The sequence below is a fragment of the Melopsittacus undulatus genome, chromosome 5, assembly GCF_012275295.1.
Source record: "Melopsittacus undulatus isolate bMelUnd1 chromosome 5, bMelUnd1.mat.Z, whole genome shotgun sequence".
NCBI lineage: Eukaryota > Metazoa > Chordata > Aves > Psittaciformes > Psittaculidae > Melopsittacus > Melopsittacus undulatus.
The window spans coordinates 55,153,794-55,171,451 of NC_047531.1; the positions used below are offsets into that span (position 1 = coordinate 55,153,794).

The 17,658-nt window shown below is 37.5% G+C and overlaps 1 protein-coding gene across 2 annotated transcripts in view; it reads left to right on the forward strand.

Moving 5' to 3' along the window:
• IPO8 (importin 8) overlaps positions 1 to 17,658 on the forward strand; it is a 48,295-nt gene that overhangs the window by 2,534 nt on the left and 28,103 nt on the right. For both annotated transcript variants that reach the window (XM_034062847.1, XM_034062849.1), the window contains exons 2-9: positions 5,770 to 5,851; positions 7,935 to 8,091; positions 10,300 to 10,458; positions 11,445 to 11,601; positions 12,647 to 12,736; positions 13,558 to 13,652; positions 14,233 to 14,317; positions 16,885 to 17,019. In XM_034062847.1, coding sequence (XP_033918738.1) covers positions 5,770 to 5,851; positions 7,935 to 8,091; positions 10,300 to 10,458; positions 11,445 to 11,601; positions 12,647 to 12,736; positions 13,558 to 13,652; positions 14,233 to 14,317; positions 16,885 to 17,019 — 960 coding nt within the window. The remainder of the gene's footprint in view (positions 1 to 5,769; positions 5,852 to 7,934; positions 8,092 to 10,299; positions 10,459 to 11,444; positions 11,602 to 12,646; positions 12,737 to 13,557; positions 13,653 to 14,232; positions 14,318 to 16,884; positions 17,020 to 17,658) is intronic.

Below are 17,658 nucleotides of genomic sequence, written 5' to 3' on the forward strand. Positions count from 1 at the left end.
GGCGCCTCATTGCCTGTACCAAAACAGAATCCTTTAGAACAATATTGTAATGATCCTGACTCTGTAATTTGCTTACAGTGTAGAGTGTGGGGAATGCTGTTAAAATGAAGGAAAGCTTCCCTACCTGTAAAAACTCATAGCATGTTGAAAATGCCTCTCTTTTGTAAGCTTATTTCTCTTCTGCACACATGTAAAGATAGAGAGAAATCAATCAAGCTGTTGTCTACCTTCTGGATTATCATCTAACTGCATTCAGAGATGGAGTCAAGATTTGGGTTTTTTTTCTTCCATTATTATATCTATTGGAAAGATGTTTGTGAATTTTCTTCCTCCTGCAGCTCGAAGCAAGCTCTGGTTTCCAGACAAAATTAATTTATGGTCCATTTATATCCATTTGTGCCAATCTTACTTCTTAACTAGTGTAGATTTGTTGGTACTCTCTCTGACATATTTGTCAAAGGCTGATCCCTACTGGCCTATTTTCCTTGCTTCAACAGGCTGTATTTCCTTTGCCTTATACTAAAACTGAATTTATGAAATCTAATAATAGGGCACAGTTCTTTGTGTTTGTTTCTATTTGAATTAATCTTTCTTGTGCAATCTGGTCATCTGTTTGCAGCATTCCAGAAAGTTTCATGTTCAATGCCACTAATACCTCATTTGATACCTTCTAAAACTACGGTTATCTTATTTGTCTTCAACATATACATATTTCTCATAATTTAATATACCTATGTCTCCTTTCATTGTATGGTTATTCATCACAAAGAAGCCTCAAGCTTTTAGAAGTTCCTGTTATCTTCGAGTGGATGACTGTGATCTTTGTTTCCTTACCCCACTCTGTTTTTTGTTGATGCAGTTCTAAAGATCACTCAGTTCTTTGTAGGATTTTTCTGATCTTTCTCCTTGGATGATGCATTCTACTTAGGAGTCATCAACAAACTTCACTCCTCTGTGACCTGAACACAGGTGTATGTGTGGGGTTTGCCTGAAAGGTGATTCTTGATAAACTAGAGCAGTAATTTCCTGCCAGGTCAGTAATCTATCATGTAACTGCTGTCATTTCCCTTGTAGCCTGTTGATTTTCTAAGTGTACACATCTTTCAATACTCCTCTTTCTTGTGCTCCCCCACAATTTTAGTGCACTGATCTTCAGTGGCTCAGCCTGCTATAGTATATTTCCTGGGCTTGTAACAACGGGGGAAATAAGGTAATGGTTCCAGCTGTTTATGTGAATATTGAGATCTTAAGACCACTCTGAAAGTGCCAGTGAGTAACTCATTCATTACCTAGAGGAAGAAATCTCAGGTGTTTGGGTATTTGTACTGAAGACCAGTTTGATGAGGAAGTTTAGTTGCATGATCAGAAGTTCCTTGGAAAGTGGAGTTTGTTTGAGACTGGGTGAATTTGGCAGCAGAACCCACAAAGCAAAGAAGCTCAGGTAGGTTCTTTCATATGCTTATTCTCACCATGTATGAAAACTGTGTGTTTTCTCCTCCCGTTTTGTTTTTCCCTCCACAAAATGCCTTTGTGTAGGCAGGGAAAGAAGAAAGTGGCTTTTGAAGTTGTAGCTTGTTTTAACAACTATCTGTGACTGACAGTGTGAAAAACAAGAGAGAAAATACTCTTAACAACTGCAAAAATATTCCTGAGTGTGAAACACTGATGGAATTTCTAAGTAACACATTTCCAGTGCACAGCAAACAGAAAATAAAACTTACTAAAGCAGGTAGTTGAGCATTCAGATCAAACGTGTGTAAACCTTAAAATAATCTTAGTAAACAGTTAATTGCATATGTATCCAAGGCACAAATTTCTTTTGTCTGTCTTTGCAAGCAAAAATACAGTGCCTTGATTTTTCAGCAATTTTTACATGCCATGCTTGGATTAGGAGGTACAGAGAAAGAGGTGTTTACTGCTGATATAGAAGGATGGTCTGGGCTTCACTTGCAGAACCTGAGAGAAGGCTCCAGTTTTCATATGCATTGTCTTTGATTGTCTCATTGTTCTGCAGGGGAAAAAAGCACCATCCAGTGCTGTTCTGCAGTCAGCCGCTGGGGTTGTCGTCAGTGCAGCGGGAAGGTTACAGGCAAATAAGATTATGGAGCAGTTGCTTGCTGTGGGATTTGAATGTGACTGCAAGAAAGATGGAAATAGTACTTCCTGAAATGAGTTTAGTAGTATATAGTACATAATAACCTGGGATCCAAATCTGAATGTTAGGTGTGAAGAGTTTTTGATTCAGTAAGATCCTTTTGGGGAAATTTTTATGTATTTTTCTTGCTTTTTCTCTTGTTGCATTCTAGTCTTTTTCATGTGATGGTGTTCATCCTGCTGTTTTTCTGTGGCCCATATGAGGCTTTCTTGAGTGTCATCTGTTCTATACCTAATCAAATAGAAGATGAAATAGGCAAAACATGATGTGCTATCTGATGTTTCAAAGACTGGAGCTGTGGTGCTGAGGCAGGAAACTATATGTTAGGCCAAAGGTGTGTGAACAGAGTGCAAAAAGCTGTACAGCTGCAATGCACAGATCCTGAGACAGCAGAGATGGCACAAGATGCATGGGAACATACACATCTCTTCTCCATTGCTGTAAATTTACCAAACTGCATCTTAACCAGTGCTGTGTGCCTCTCCCAGTTTAGCTGCTGCTAGCTTTGCATGTTACTGTATCCCATCCTCTTAATCCCAGTGGAAATTAAATGAGTGAGTTTGGGTTGTATTTTAGCATAAATGCTCTGACATGTGATTCAGTATGTATTTTACACAGCTTTAAAATGACCACTCTTAAATAATCAGTGAAAGCTTATAGTTAAAAACTTTTATTTTCTCCTTCAAAATAAACATGCCACTGTGGGTCAGCATCTTCCACACAGTGTGAATCGGGGGCAAATGGCAGTATGCTGTATTCTGGGAGTTGTGCTGAAGGTCTTTTTCAGCCATCTGCTGCCTCCCTGCAGCTCGTGGACATGGCTCTTCAAAATCAGCAGATAGCTTTCCATTCCTTCTGTGGGACTGGCAGTATTCCTGCTCTCCTTTTGTAAGAGTTCAGGTGCAGCTCTAATGATGTAAATAACTGTCTTGCCAAACTCATCCAGCATCAGGATCTCTTCCTTGTCTCTTCCCACTTACACAGCGCACACCTGACAATTGCTCTGCGCCTGCTTGTGTGGTAAGTATAGCTTTACTTCCTGGTTCCCAGGAGCCTGTTACAAGTTTCCTCTACAAGGCAGGGAAAGGATACATCCCAAGATCACAGTTAGCATTGTGAGACAACTAAACTGAGAATGTGCTGGTATACAAAAAATGTTGCTGCATACAGCTTTTTAAAAAGTCCTCTGTTCTAAAAATTGCAAGCAGCATGTAGTTTTCCTGGGCGGGTTTGTTGTTGCACAAGTGAGCAGGATAGTGTTTGAGCCTCACAAATACAACCAAATTGGGGGCACAGAGTCTCTGTTGATCTCTACAGTGTTTGTGTTTCTGATAATGATTAGAAAACGAAGCTATGTACTAATGTGGATTATGGTAATGACAATAATATGGAGTAGGAGGATTTAACGGGAGCTTGATACTCTGTTCCTGTCTGCCCTTTAGGGATGTTGGCATGTAAAGTGCAAAGGAACCTCATAGCAGTCTTCTGGTAGAGCTGGGGCCCCCTCTGAGACACTGCGCGTACCTTCTGCATAGCATGTCTTTTGTCACTCCAGGCGCTTGCTGAAAGGATTTGCTGCACAGGCCAAATAACCGTATTTGTATATGTCCTGGCAAAACTTCAGGGATAGCAGTTGTACGCCAGCACAAGTGGTATCAGTAAAGCTTCCTGGAGTAGCACTGGCTTTAATGTGGATTTAGTAAAAGCTGTTTGCACAGAGAAAGGAAAACAATTTTTCCCATTATCACTGTGTCCACTATAAATGTCATACTGGTAGACTACTGCAGGAAAACAACAGCAAAACAACCTCCCAAAGTGTTGTATTCTTAATGCATTCATAGTAGTAAAAGCTGTGAGTAGATTGGGTCTGAGAACAAAATATTGGCGCTGTTCAGAATAAAAAGAATTATTTGAGTTCATGCATGTTTTTGGTTTTCTGTGCTGCTGGGATTCCTTATGGCTTCCCTGTCTCCCTGGAGTTGGGTGTTAAGTGCTGGAGGATGCTGCAGCGTACTGCAACTCCCATCAGAACCCGACAACATTGTCGATATTCTGTCCAGGTGTGACTGAAGGACAAACTTTGCATTCCAGGACACTTGATTAAAAGGGGATCTTTGGAATTGAGTACGCTTCAACCAGTTGACGCTGACAGCTGGTATTTCTGCATGTTTGTACATAAATGGTGTTCCTGTGCTGTCTGTTACAGCTTTTACTTTGTTTGGAGTATTTCTTGTGGATAATGAAAGTTTATAGAGAAGGGAATTATAGGAGAGTATGCTTTTGATTTGCCATTACTGCTTTTATGTGAGATCTCGGATTACTCTATAAACACCAAATGAGTCTCTGAGCACAGTGTAGGTTAGAATTACACTATCATTATAATGAGTAAAATGAGGGCCAGAAAGTTAACTGATTTGGTAAAATTATTGAATGATAGTGTTGTGATGCAGCTGTTACACTTAGGCATCATGAAAGCAATGTAATTTTACCTCATTATGGAAATGATAGCTCAAGGAACTGGGTACATGAAGAGCAGAACACTCCTCTTTATTTCACAGCTTTTGAATGAGGCAAAGTTTACAGAAGGATGTAATATATTTGTACTTAAAGCACAGCTCTGCAAACAACCACAGAGCTGCCAGGCAAAGCAGTTGGAAAGAAATACTATAAAAGGTGAAATAAAGCGAGCTTGTGCTATCTAGCCCAAAGAAACATCTCTCTTTGGACATAAAGCACATGGACCTAAGTGATGAAAGATCTGACCTACTAGTAACTACTGATGTTGCCAAGGCTTGGTAGTTACTGCACCATGCTGAGTCAATGATTCTTCAAGTTGGAGGACCCCTGTTGAATGACAGCAGAATAATGCTATCAGATTTTCACATCTTTTCAATCTGGCATGCCTTGCTCAGAAGTTCAGTGAGCATTATTTTCTCTTTGACATTCCTCAGCTGCATGGCTGATGGAGCGTTTGAAAAGTTCCCAGGAAGACTGTGGGGTTTGAAACATTATCTGTGTGCACTTGGTTTTAATTAAAAATGGTTATTCCACTGTGTTTTCCCAGTTCTTGTTTTTCTGTTAAGATGCACTGTACTTCCAGTTCATTAGTGGGTGTATAATATCTGGCTAATGCAGATGCCATTTACAGTTGAATGTAATTTTAAATGGTTTTCTTAATCTCTTCAAAATTGAGTATCTCTATTACACCACAATGTTTTGCAAATAAATGGTATGTATTGATGAAGCATGTCAATATCCATTTGATTTATGAGGCTAAGTTAAATAATTCAAAGAGAGATCTGTAGTGCTTCTCATTATGCATGTTCAGAATTATTTAAATATTCAGTACCACTATTTAAATATTAATTACCACTAATCTCTAATGGAGAGCCTTGTCACATTACATATTCCACCCATGGGCTGTTATACGCTCAGCTTTCACAATTATAATTATTTGGATTGCTGCAGATCTGGGTAAATCCAAGTACTAAAACCTTTCGTACTTCATGAGGAGAGTCAAAAAAACCCTGCAAAATGTATTTGTTATTTAGCTTTTGGTAATAACAGTCTTTTTCAAGCACAGTGATTTGCTAACTGTTTCGTATGTATTTCAGTCCTACAAGATCATCAATTTTGCTCCAAGTCTACTGCAAATCATAGTATCAGATCAAGTCGAATTTCCAGTGCGTCAGGCAGGTGAGATGAATTCCTTGTTTCTTTTTCTTTCAGTAGACAGTCAGTCTGTATGTTACTTCAACAATGTATCCAGCTCTTGCAATGCAAATATGTCCACATTTGTCCTAATTGTGGAAATGAAAAGGATCTAACATGAGGGTCAGTTAAAAGCAGGGGCATACGGTAGAGCCCTGCTTTTGGCATCCCCGTGTTTGTAGTGATCCCTGCTGGATTGCTGTGATACTGATAGGAGAGTGATCTCTGCTCAAAACTAAATACCCAAGGGAGCCTTAGGTCTTTGTTTTCCTGGTGGTATAGAAGTAGTGATGTCAAGACAAGTAGGAATTTAAAACAAAAAAAAAAGTGGATCTCATTTTTATACATGTATCCATTTTCCTGGAATAAGGAAAACTAATAATAAAAAAACCCCATCCCATAGCTCCCTAGGTCAGGGTAGCCATGTATGCTTAGTCAGTATCTATGGTGTCTGCTTCACAAAAGTAGATTTGAAGAAAGGTCACATCACTGCTGAGTTATAAATTTATATCCTAAGCATGTCTAGAAGGATTGCTGAGCAGCGTGTGTAAGTCCAGGTATGCTGATGTAGTTAACTTCAGGGTATACATCTGAGTAAGATCAGATTCTAAGTTCTCATAATCTATTCTAGCTGATCCTATACAATATTTTTGACAGATACAGAAAATATTCAGCTTTTTCAAGAAATGGATGAACACTGTTTTGCTCACAGCTCTGTTTTTATCCTATGGAACAGCATTTCCCATAGAAGCACTGCTGTTTTTTTTTTTAACAGATCCTGTTAATCCCCTCAGTGCATTGGGGCATGCTGACATATGCTGTTTGTCATGCTGGCATTTATTTTTTCAAAGATAATCCAACTTTGGCATTGTTAAACCATTCTCTAGTAAAGTTTGATGCTTAATCTAGACTCCATAAGGTAATTAGTGTAAATTAAGCTCTCATTTCAGTATCATTCAGGAAAACCCACCAAGTATGTAGAACATAATTTCTAAATTTTTGGTTTATTTTTCATTTCTTACAGAGTAGGGGTATAAAGTAGGAAAACATGTTTAAATTACATTTGTAAGCTAACAGATTTCCCTGGGAATTTTTTAAAAGCCAAGAATTTGTATAGCAACAAGATCTATGGTTAAAGTAAATTAAAGTCTTGGGATGGTCTTTCTGGACCTGTTTCTCATGTGAAAATTTTGGCATGTCATCAACAAAGAACTGTTTTTCCTCTTGTTCCTATAAAATATTTTATGAACTGTATGTTTTCATACTTAGTAATTTGTCATCACCAAGAAAAATGATTGTACCCAAGGATATCTTATTTAGACTTTAAAACCCTAGCTAGTAATCAACCCAACTAGTGCAGGTATAAGAGTTTATTAAAAACATTCCTTTAATGTCTTACACCATATTTACTACGTTTTCATAAAGAATGCCTAGAGGCATTTTAGTACTGAAGCATAAATGCTGCTTTATTTTCAGTTGAAGATTAACTTTATTTTTCATGGTTGTTCATGTGAGACAGAAGGGAACAATTCTGCGGGATTATGGGAAATCCTAGTAGTGAGATAAAGCTTAGGGAATTCACAACAAACATTTTGGTCTGAATAGAAGGTAGGCCACATGCCAGTTTCATACTGAGCATTTCCCCAAACCAGTGTCCCTTCTGCATACACAATGGTTTGTTTACCTGAGCTTTCTAAACTTCATTTATTGAACTTGAGTTAGTAATGGCTAAAAATGCAGATAGATTTTTGTTTGCTTACTTAGAATGATTGAATATTATGTCCATATAGAAGATTGCTGTAATAGAAAATATATCCTGATAGAAGCTGACTGAATACTGTCCTATTCTGCTTAGGACCAGGCACTTGAACCTGATCGTGTATGGAATTATAAAGAAAATGGTTTTCTGCTTCAGCTGTGCTTAGTGCCTAGAATTGTTAACAACTCATGCAGTGGTTTTCCGTTGTCTTTTCAACTCTTCTACTTTCAACTTGTAGTAAAGTTGAGCACAGAGGAGTGTGGAGATGTGTTACAGCTAAACTTTTGTTTCCCCAATGTTTATACTTAGCTGCCATTTACCTGAAGAACATGGTGACACAGTACTGGCCAGACCGTGAACCACCTCCTGGAGAAGCAGTATTCCCATTCAACATTCATGAAAATGATCGTCAGCAGATTCGTGATAACATTGTAGAAGGAATAATTCGCTCTCCTGACTTAGTGAGGTACCTTACATTGTGTGGAGGTATTTCTGTAGCTCAGGTTTTCAGACCTACCAGTCCAGATGTAGTTGATGTGAGAATCTCAGTTTCCTGGGAGATGAATCAAGTACTTGTTTTGAAAATGTAATAATAAATTTTAATGTATTTATGTGCACTTATTTTTCAGAAATGTAGTAACCTGGCTAAGAGCCTTGTGATGTGATTTGTCCTCTTATGGTGGTGTTTGAAGTGTCATGTAACAGTTACTGTAGTGACAGCCTGTCTATTTGGCTGATGAGGGCAGAACAGACTATCTGCAATATGGAATTAACTATTCAGAGAAATACTGCCCAACACTTGTTTTTTTCTAGTAGCCCTTTTTGCAATTACTTTTCCTGTTTTTATATGTAGTCTCAGTATTTAAATATGAATTAGCATTCTTTGGCTTAAGATCTTTGAAGAACAAAGAAATGCTGTTCTCTTTTTGATGGAAGAATAGTTAAGATTCGTAGACATACTATAACCGGTACTTGTTCACCGCTCTAAAGTGAGGCTGATGGGGTGGGATTAGGCTATACTGTAGAGATGTTTTGTCTTCAAAAAACAGAAGAAAATCTTCCGCTTCTCTCCTACTGCTCCTCACCAGCTAGGTGCCCAAAGATGTCCGTTTTTGTCGGTCATATCCAGAAGGGGTGATTCACTACAGATTGAAATTGGGACTAGAGAAAGCACTTTTAAAAAAACCTAAGAGCTAGAGTGCATTAGACTGCTATAGCATTGCTGTCACTAGAGGTCTTTATGAAGAAATTAGACCAACACCTGCCAGGAACGCTTAGGGCATAAATGGTCCTGTACTGAGACAAGAAAATGAACTAAATCATCATTTCCAGTTAATCTTTTCCAATGCGCTCTGATGCAGATGGTTAGTATCTCCACTGAAAGAGATAGGTGCTCTTTGCCAAGGTTGTGCTATGAGATAAGGAAGCTTGTGTTGTTTTGTGACAAGGTAATAAAGGTATGTAGTTACTCCTGCTATCATGTTGTAAATACCAAGGCTAGGTTCATACAAAACAACACAAAATAATGGAAGTTTGAAGAGTTTTTTGCAAACTAGTTCAGCCATCGTTTCATAACCTGATATTCAGAAAGCCCTGATGTTGCAGTGACAATCTACACCTAAAAGGATTGTTGAAAACACTGAGACAATCACCTGTAATGAAGTACAGGGTTTCTAAATACTGGCTAAATTTGTAGATTTGTCAGAGGTTTAGAAAGTCAAAGAAACTTTACTGGAACTGGTCTGAAGTTCTAATCCTGCTATTTTTCATTGTTTGCTTGTGAGAATAAGTGGGGGAGGAACCAAACTGACAACAAGCACAAATTCCAAAGACTTGAGGGGGAAAATAAGTTAGTACAAAGCTAAAAAGATCGGTAGGTGGAGGACCCCTTATTGAACTACTTTTTAATGGTGGCTCCTTATGTAATGAACTGCAAGAGGATACCAAAGGAAAACTAAATCTAGAAGAACCAATATTTCCTGCAGACATTTTTTTCATTCCTTAGCAGAGGCAAGAGTATTTATTTACAGCTTCTATTTCAGTGCTGCTCAGCTTTTTGAATCACACCTCACTTTGGTCAATTAGGAATCCCATCTTGCATCACTATTGTGAGTGGCAACTAAAAGTGCACGGAGGGAGAGGAATGGTAAGATATTTTTATGTAATTGGGCTCTGCCATGTGCTTTGGAAGTGGAGAAAATCCTGTTTCTAGTAGGTCCCAGGAAGACTGTAATTTCATGAGGAATCTCTGGTTTGGGTCATAACACAGGCCAGTACTGTTTAATAAAAATGTATGACTGTGATTTTGTGATTAATTTCAGCCTCTTAAGTGTGTAGAAGTGTAAACATTTGTTTTCAGAGTACAAAGCTAGCTGGTCTCATGAGCAATTAATTGTTTTCGAATATTGCCTGATGAGTGTGGAGAAAGGAGAAAAGTAGATAAAATGTCCTAAAATTAGTTTTTTCCTTGAAGTTAAATCCCCTGGGATTTTTTTTTCCTTGCTTTTCCTCTGCCACTTCCCAGAACACTTTCAGTGCTGTTAAAATGCATATGATGCTTATGATGTAATATGCATATTGTGGCCAATAAATCAAGATTTGGGATCTGTTCTTTAATATTAAACACTGTGCTGGAATCTTACTTACTTACATTTCTTATTCCCTCCTGCCGCAGAGCCCAGCTGACAATGTGCCTCCGTGCTATCATTAAACATGACTTTCCTGGCCACTGGACAGCTGTGGTAGACAAGATAGGCTACTATTTGCAGTCTCAAAACAGTGGGAGTTGGCTTGGGAGCCTCCTGTGCCTGTATCAGCTGGTGAAGACTTACGAGTAAGTTGATGTCCATCAGTAGGTGAGGTAGCAGTACTTTCAGTCTCAGGTGATTGGTGAGAATGACATTCTTAAGAGTGCTGGCAGTTCTACAAGGAATTCAGATAGAAAATGGGAATTAATAATTGTCCTATGCTTTCTTTCCTGCAAATAAATGAAAACTGTCACCTATATATCACCAGTGAATTGAAAGCAGAGACGCCAGCAGTGGTCTATATGAATTTACTGACTTTTGTCTTGAGGCTTTTTACTTTTGATCTGATTTAACTCTAGTGTGAGGTGTCCCTGCCCATGGCAAGGGGGTTGGAACTAGATGATCTTAAGGTCCTTTCCAACCCTAACTATTCTATGATTCTATGATTTGTGAAAAATTTCTTCTTTTGTTTGATGATTCCCCAAATGCTGGATATGTGAATGCAAATTATTTTCTACTTTTATGTCATGAATACATGAATATAGCATCCTCCTGATAGTCTAGATCCACAAATCATAGATTAGAAGGAATGTAGTGAGCATTCTCACTAACTTAAAAAAAAAGTCTATTCTTAGAAATATATGTGTAAACCGCACAAAAGAAATGTAAATGGAGAAAGAATCTTTTCTAGACAAAGGAATTGTCTTTCCCTTTCAATGGCTGTTCATTTCTATTTGTTCAGTGCCCAGCTCGGGTTTGGCACTGGTATGAATGTCAGAGACATTCAAGTCCTTGCTCCTGTGAGCTGACAAATCAGTAGTAAAGAATGTTAGTTCTCCCTTCCTATAGCTACATTCTATATAAGGTAACATTTGTTGTTTTTAATTTCTCTATTTATAGGTGAGTGAATTTGAACAAGTTGTTGAGATGGGGGTTAGAGGAGGGGAGAATGGGTGGTTGGATATTATTTAATTTGGGTGTTTTAGGGTACAGGAATGAAATTGCTGGTGGGGAATAGGCATTAGAATCTCCAGTGTCTGATCCTGGACCAATGTTTTTCTTTCCTTTGCAGATACAAAAAAGCAGAGGAGCGAGATCCTCTCATAGCAGCAATGCAAATATTTTTGCCTCGGATTCAGCAGCAGATGATCCAGCTTTTGCCTGATAACTCCCATTACTCTGTACTGCTTCAGAAACAGATCTTAAAAATTTTCTATGCTCTTGTTCAGGTTGGCATCTGTGTAGAGGAAAACTGAAACTTTGCTGGGCACAACGGCCCCTTTCAGTACACTCACGGGTGTGACTGAATATCGATTTCACTGGGAAAAGTCATGTACAATAAACAGCTTTTATAAAAATATGTTTTTTATAGATTTTTTTTTCTTCTTAAAAACAGGTCACATGATCCCCCAGATTAAATTTTGAATGAATCTAGTACTTTTGCACATCCTGTTTCTAAGCTTACTGGATAAATGTTCCTGGTTCTGTGAAGTCACACATAACCTGATATAAGCTGTAGGGGTATCTAGACTGTGTTTGCTGGGCTCTGAAAGTGTCAGTAGTGGGTATTGTACTATAATTGTCAAATAGTGCACTCCAGTAGGTGGCATTTCTCATTATGTTCTGAAGATCTAGCAGAAATTATTTATTGAGACACATGCATTTTAAATAGAAGAGTTTGGCTTTTACAGGGATGTATTTGTTCAGAAAGCACTTTTAGAGAATGAGAAACAAAAGATTTTACATAAGGGGCAGCAGGAGAATTCTTACTAGGGGTTAAAAAGCTAAAATAGTTTGTTATTAGATGGGGGGAGGATTAAAAAGATCCCAAGATCCTAATTTACTTTTCAATAGCTTGCTTGAATACTGACACTTTGCTTTAGCTTTTGTAGAGAAGTAAGATTTATTAGATAGTAGCTTTGTAGTAATTAGGAATATATTTTACTTCCTGAAATGCTATTGGCTTACCCAAACCCTATAATACCGACACTGCTGTGGTCCCTAAAAGTTAGCTGGGGAATTGTGAAGAAGAGGAAGAAACAAAGAGTCGGCAACTTCTCAGACTAAGGAACCTTCCTCAGATAGTATCTGCTCAGAAATTCCCCTGTAAATTTTACCAAGGAGGATGCAATTAGAGTAGTATTAATATCTAACCTAATTAGTTTTAATTTGGCTTAAAACCTCATCTTCCTCAGATTGTAACTACTGTCGAAACATCTACCTTTTTCAGGTAAAATCAGTATTTAATGACTGTGGTTTTTATTCTTATTTCAGTATGCATTGCCGCTCCAGTTGGTGAATAACCAGACTATGACTCAGTGGATGGAGATCTTCCGTACTATTATAGATAGAAATGTACCTCCCGTAAGTTTTAGTTTTGCAAAGACAATACTTGTGCATTGGCATTTGAGGAAGAGTCAGTGTGAAGATTTTCTAAGTGTTCTTTTTTAAAAGGTCATCTGTTTAAGATTCTTATCCTTGGAATAAATGGTCTTTCTGACAGAAAGCCAGGAAGATCATGTACGCTGCCCGAATTTAATTTTCTGAGGTAGTGACACCATGTAAACTTCAGTCTGGGATGTTTGCAAGTTTCCAAATATTTTAGCCAGTGTCTCTCAAACAAGAAGTGAAAGCTCATCACAAACCCATAATTTGTCTCTGTTCTGCTTTTTCTGTCACCCATCCTTCACATTTCTTGAAGAACAAAAGGAATAATTAAATTCTTGTTTGTGTATGTACAACATTAACTGGCATTTCCTCAGTATTTTATGCATTTCTTTCACAACCATAACATTCTTTTAATAACTTTTGCATTAGAATATGGTTAGGATGTATATATTTTAAAGAGTTAGTATCATGCTGTATGGTATTCAAGTATATCTAAGCGTTTCTGGTTGTAATTATGCATACTTATCTTAGAATCATAGAACAGTTAGTGTTGGAAAGGACTTTAAGATCATCTAATAATGAAAAATAAAGTACAGGGATTGTGCAGGTATTTCACATACACAATTATATTGACTAATAAAGATATTTGAAAGTTTCTGAATGTTATATAGCTGTTAACAGAACCAAAGTTTTTGGTTGGGGTTGTGCATTTGTAGTAGTTTACTCAACAAGGCACATTTAAAGCATCATTGATCTTAACAATACACACAGCTAATTTAAAATGTATTTATTTATAGGAGACTTTGCAAATTGATGAAGATGATAGACCGGAGCTGGTGTGGTGGAAATGCAAGAAGTGGGCATTGCATATTGTAGCTCGTCTTTTTGAAAGGTAACAAACTAACAAACTGATTAGAAACCGAATTAGGGTTACAAATATGTAATGTTACTTGAGGTGCAATTAAACAGAACAGTTGAGTTGATTTCACAGCTCATGGTCATGGAAGAGGTATTCCTGCTGCTGTCTTCTGGCTTGCACTGGTATAGCCACTGGTCTGAGCTCTTAGTGAAATGAATTAACTTTAAGAGGGCAAGAAACTAGCCCTATGGAGGAAGTACATCTTTTAAAATGTATTGATTTCTTTTTTTGTTACTACATCCAGCTACAAGTGCTTATATTCTCAAATATAAAGGCAGGGGAAGATTTTAAAAGTAATCCATAAATACGAAAGTTACAGAGCTTGTGACAAAAAGGTGGCTATATTTAATTGAGTACAGTATTGTGCATTATGGTAATCTAAGAAAAGGGAAGTGGGGCATTATATGGGAAATAATGGCTTAGAAGGAATCTGAATGAGAGGATTCATTTGGGGATGGAAGACTATGCAGGGTCCCTTCGTTTTAGAGAGTACTGTGTTTTCCTGACACAATAGAATTCTCAAAATGTAAGTATCTGCATCCTCTTTTGAAAGGTATGGAAGTCCTGGGAATGTGACTAAAGAATACTTTGAATTCTCAGAGTTTTTTTTAAAAACCTATGCTGTGGGCATACAACAGGTAAGTACAGTTCATTTGTTTGTGAATTAACTAATTTTCACTGAAGAAATGTATTGCTTTTCAACAATGTGCTTGTATCAAAGTTCATTCATGAAACAAAAATGAACTGAGTCAGGCAGGTCTTCCTTTTAATTATTGAGAGGTTCTTTAGAACTCAGTGCCATACAGCTGAGGAATATAACACAATTTTCAGCAATTCAAACAACCTTGCAGGAAAATTCTCAGGAAAGGTGAGTGCTGATGAAATGGCATTATCATGTATGAGCATTCTAGATAGAGCTGAGAGACAAACCTATTGATGCAGAGCCCTCATATCATAGAAGGGTATGTTTTCAGGCCAGTCTTTATGAAGTGCTTTTGCTGCAAACAACTTAGGTACTATAATCCAATGATACTGTTTTCTTTCAGGAAGATGAAGCAGATTAGAAGGTGTCTGGAGAACAGCAATGAAAGTGGTTTTATAGTTGGCAAATATATTTTATGAAGATACAGCATAAACTCACACTTTGCAAGGAAATTTTTGTTGGGGAATGCTAATTATTTGTGAGTTGCATGGTGTTGTGGAGCCAGCTCAGTTCTGATAGAGTTGCATAGAAAAGAGGCAATTTCTGTCAGAGTTTTCTGTGGTTTTCTGTCAGCTCAGCTGTGTACCCCTCCAATTGTGTGCTTCCAACATTTCCCTGGTTTGGTGGAATGGATGTAGTAATTTGGTGCCTGAAAGCCCTGAGTGCTGGCTTCCAAGCTTGGATGTTTTTGGCACACCTCCTCCTATTCCTTATGCAGCCTACCATATACTATATGACTACAAGCATAGTTCTCAGCTAAAGCTCTTGAATGTTCAGGCTTTTGGATTACATATTCCAAATAGGCTCCTAAGAAGCCAGGAGACTGCAGTACACTCTCCTTCTCGTGATCTGTGCTCTTGCCTCCCTTTGACCTGTAAATCTTGAAAAACACCTGGGAACAGAATTTTTCAAGTGACAAGTGTTTGGATAAGGTATATTTCCAGAATAGGTGGCTGCTTAGCATGCTGTCGGATTAAAATACCCTGACAGGGCGTCTTTAGGCATCTTATGATTTAAATTTGATGTGGGGTGCCAGGCTATTGTTGTAACTTCAAGTCAAATTTAAACTAGGTTTCAAAATACCAGGATTGTCTGCAAAGCAAAATTACTTTTCTCCGTCCAGTTTGACAATACGATAGTTTATCCACCAGTGTATTAATTCTGTGTAAATATATAAATATTAAGAACCAGGGAGAAGAATGGTTGTGATAAGGCTGTAAGCGTTAAATTTAAAGTCTAACATCTATTCTAAACTCCTTTCAGTGTTTAACTTCTAAGTGGAAAAATAAAATCCCATGAGCAGTTGTCATTTGAAATACTTAAGGTTTGTCTGTTAAGAGATTACACTATGTAGCAAAGGGAGCAGTCTGGCTTTCAAGATAAATGGACTGGACCATCTGCATGTTTCTTCTATTTCTGGCTCTTAAATGCTGATTTGTCATGTTTTCTTGCAGAGTTAGTAAGAATTCTATTGTGAATATTACATTACTAAGCCTTCATTACTTATTTATCAGTTGTAAAGTGCTAGAATCTATATGAGCTATAGATAATTCTTGCCCAAGGAGCGTATCGTATAAAAGACTTAAGATCAGACTTGGTACTCCTAATAAAGGAGTTATAGCCAAAATAAGATCTATTATAATGTTGTGAAGAATTATGAAGCAGAATTATCTTTCTTAAAACATGACTTGATATTTTGTTATGCATTACCCTTAATTTTTATTATTTGTGTACATGTCAGTTCTTTACACTTATTAACATGGTTAGTCTTCCATTAATGCAGATTAGTGGCTTTGTTCTGTAGGTTTTTCTTACTAGAGCAAGCCTGTATACTAAGGGAGCTTTCTGTGAGAATCTGTGCTAGCATGCTGGGTGGTAGTAGCTGATGATTACAAAAGGGAGTTGAAGGGTTTTACATCTCTTCTGATTCACAGATATAGGCAGTAACCTATTTTTCTAGTTAATAATTCTATTCTTACCTCTGTTCTTCCAAAGTAATTTGTCTTCTTTAGGGGCCTGACCTTAAAAAATGAACACAAGACACTACTAACAAATTTAGCAGCCAACCAGTCTGAAAATCTCACTGTGCCCTTTCCTAACCTATTCCAAATTTTGCTGAGGCCTGCATAAACTGAGAGCCTGTGAATATTGAAGTGTATCTTTGGTTTACTGTGACAAGTCATCATATGGTGGGGTTAGTAGTAAAGGTAAACATGTACATAAATGCTTGCAGGATTAGATCCTGCAATATTTGTAATGTTGCAGGATCTAATATAGATAATATATATACTTTAATATATGCTATATATAATATATGTGTAAAATAACATATTTAAATGTTTTCTGATATTTGGATCAAAGGCATTACATTGATAACTAACCATAGAACCTCTGTTGTAAAACTAATTAATCTGTCCATGTGCGTTTACTGAAGAGGTTCACTGCATGTCTGTGTGTGAGAAGGAAACTTCATTTAAAAATATTAATTTGTCATTTCTTTAGGTTCTCTTAAGAATCTTAGACCAGTACAGGCAAAAAGACTATGTGGCGCCACGTGTTCTTCAGCAAACATTAAACTATCTGAACCAAGGGGTTATTCACTCTGTAACATGGAAGCAAATGAAGCCACACATACAGGTCAGTGTATAAAACCCGGTCATAAACACTGCGTGTCATCAGAGATTATAAAAAGAACAGAACACCACCAGCAGTTTTGCAGGTTTAGAGAAGGTTTTGTGCAGCAATTGATCTGAGCAAAAAATAGCATTTCTTTATAAATGTGGTTGTTTTTTTCAGTATTATGACTACATTTAGTGCAGATATTATTAACTCAGTGAAAGATTGTATTCCATATTTTTATTTTGGAAGTTTTCCAGACAATCATATTGTTCTGTCTTTATTATTTACTGGTGTTTTGAATCGTCTATAAATCTGGAAAGTCATAATTGATTAGATATAGGGAGAAATTCTTCACTATGAGGATGGTGAGACACAGTAGAGCAGGTTGCACAGAGAAGCTGTGGGTGCCCCATCCCTGGAAATGTTCAAAGCCAGGTTGGATGGGACTTTGAGCAACCAAGGCTAGCGGAAGGTGTCTCTGCCCATGGCAGGGGGTTGGAACTGGATGCTCCTTCTAACCCTAACCATTCTGTGATTCTGTGATTGTAGTGAACAGATAGTGGGCAAAGAGAACATGAACTGTGAGAAACCTAACTCTTTGTTTTCAAACCATAAGTTCGGCTGTTGTAGTTAGTTAATCGATGACTCTTATAAAGA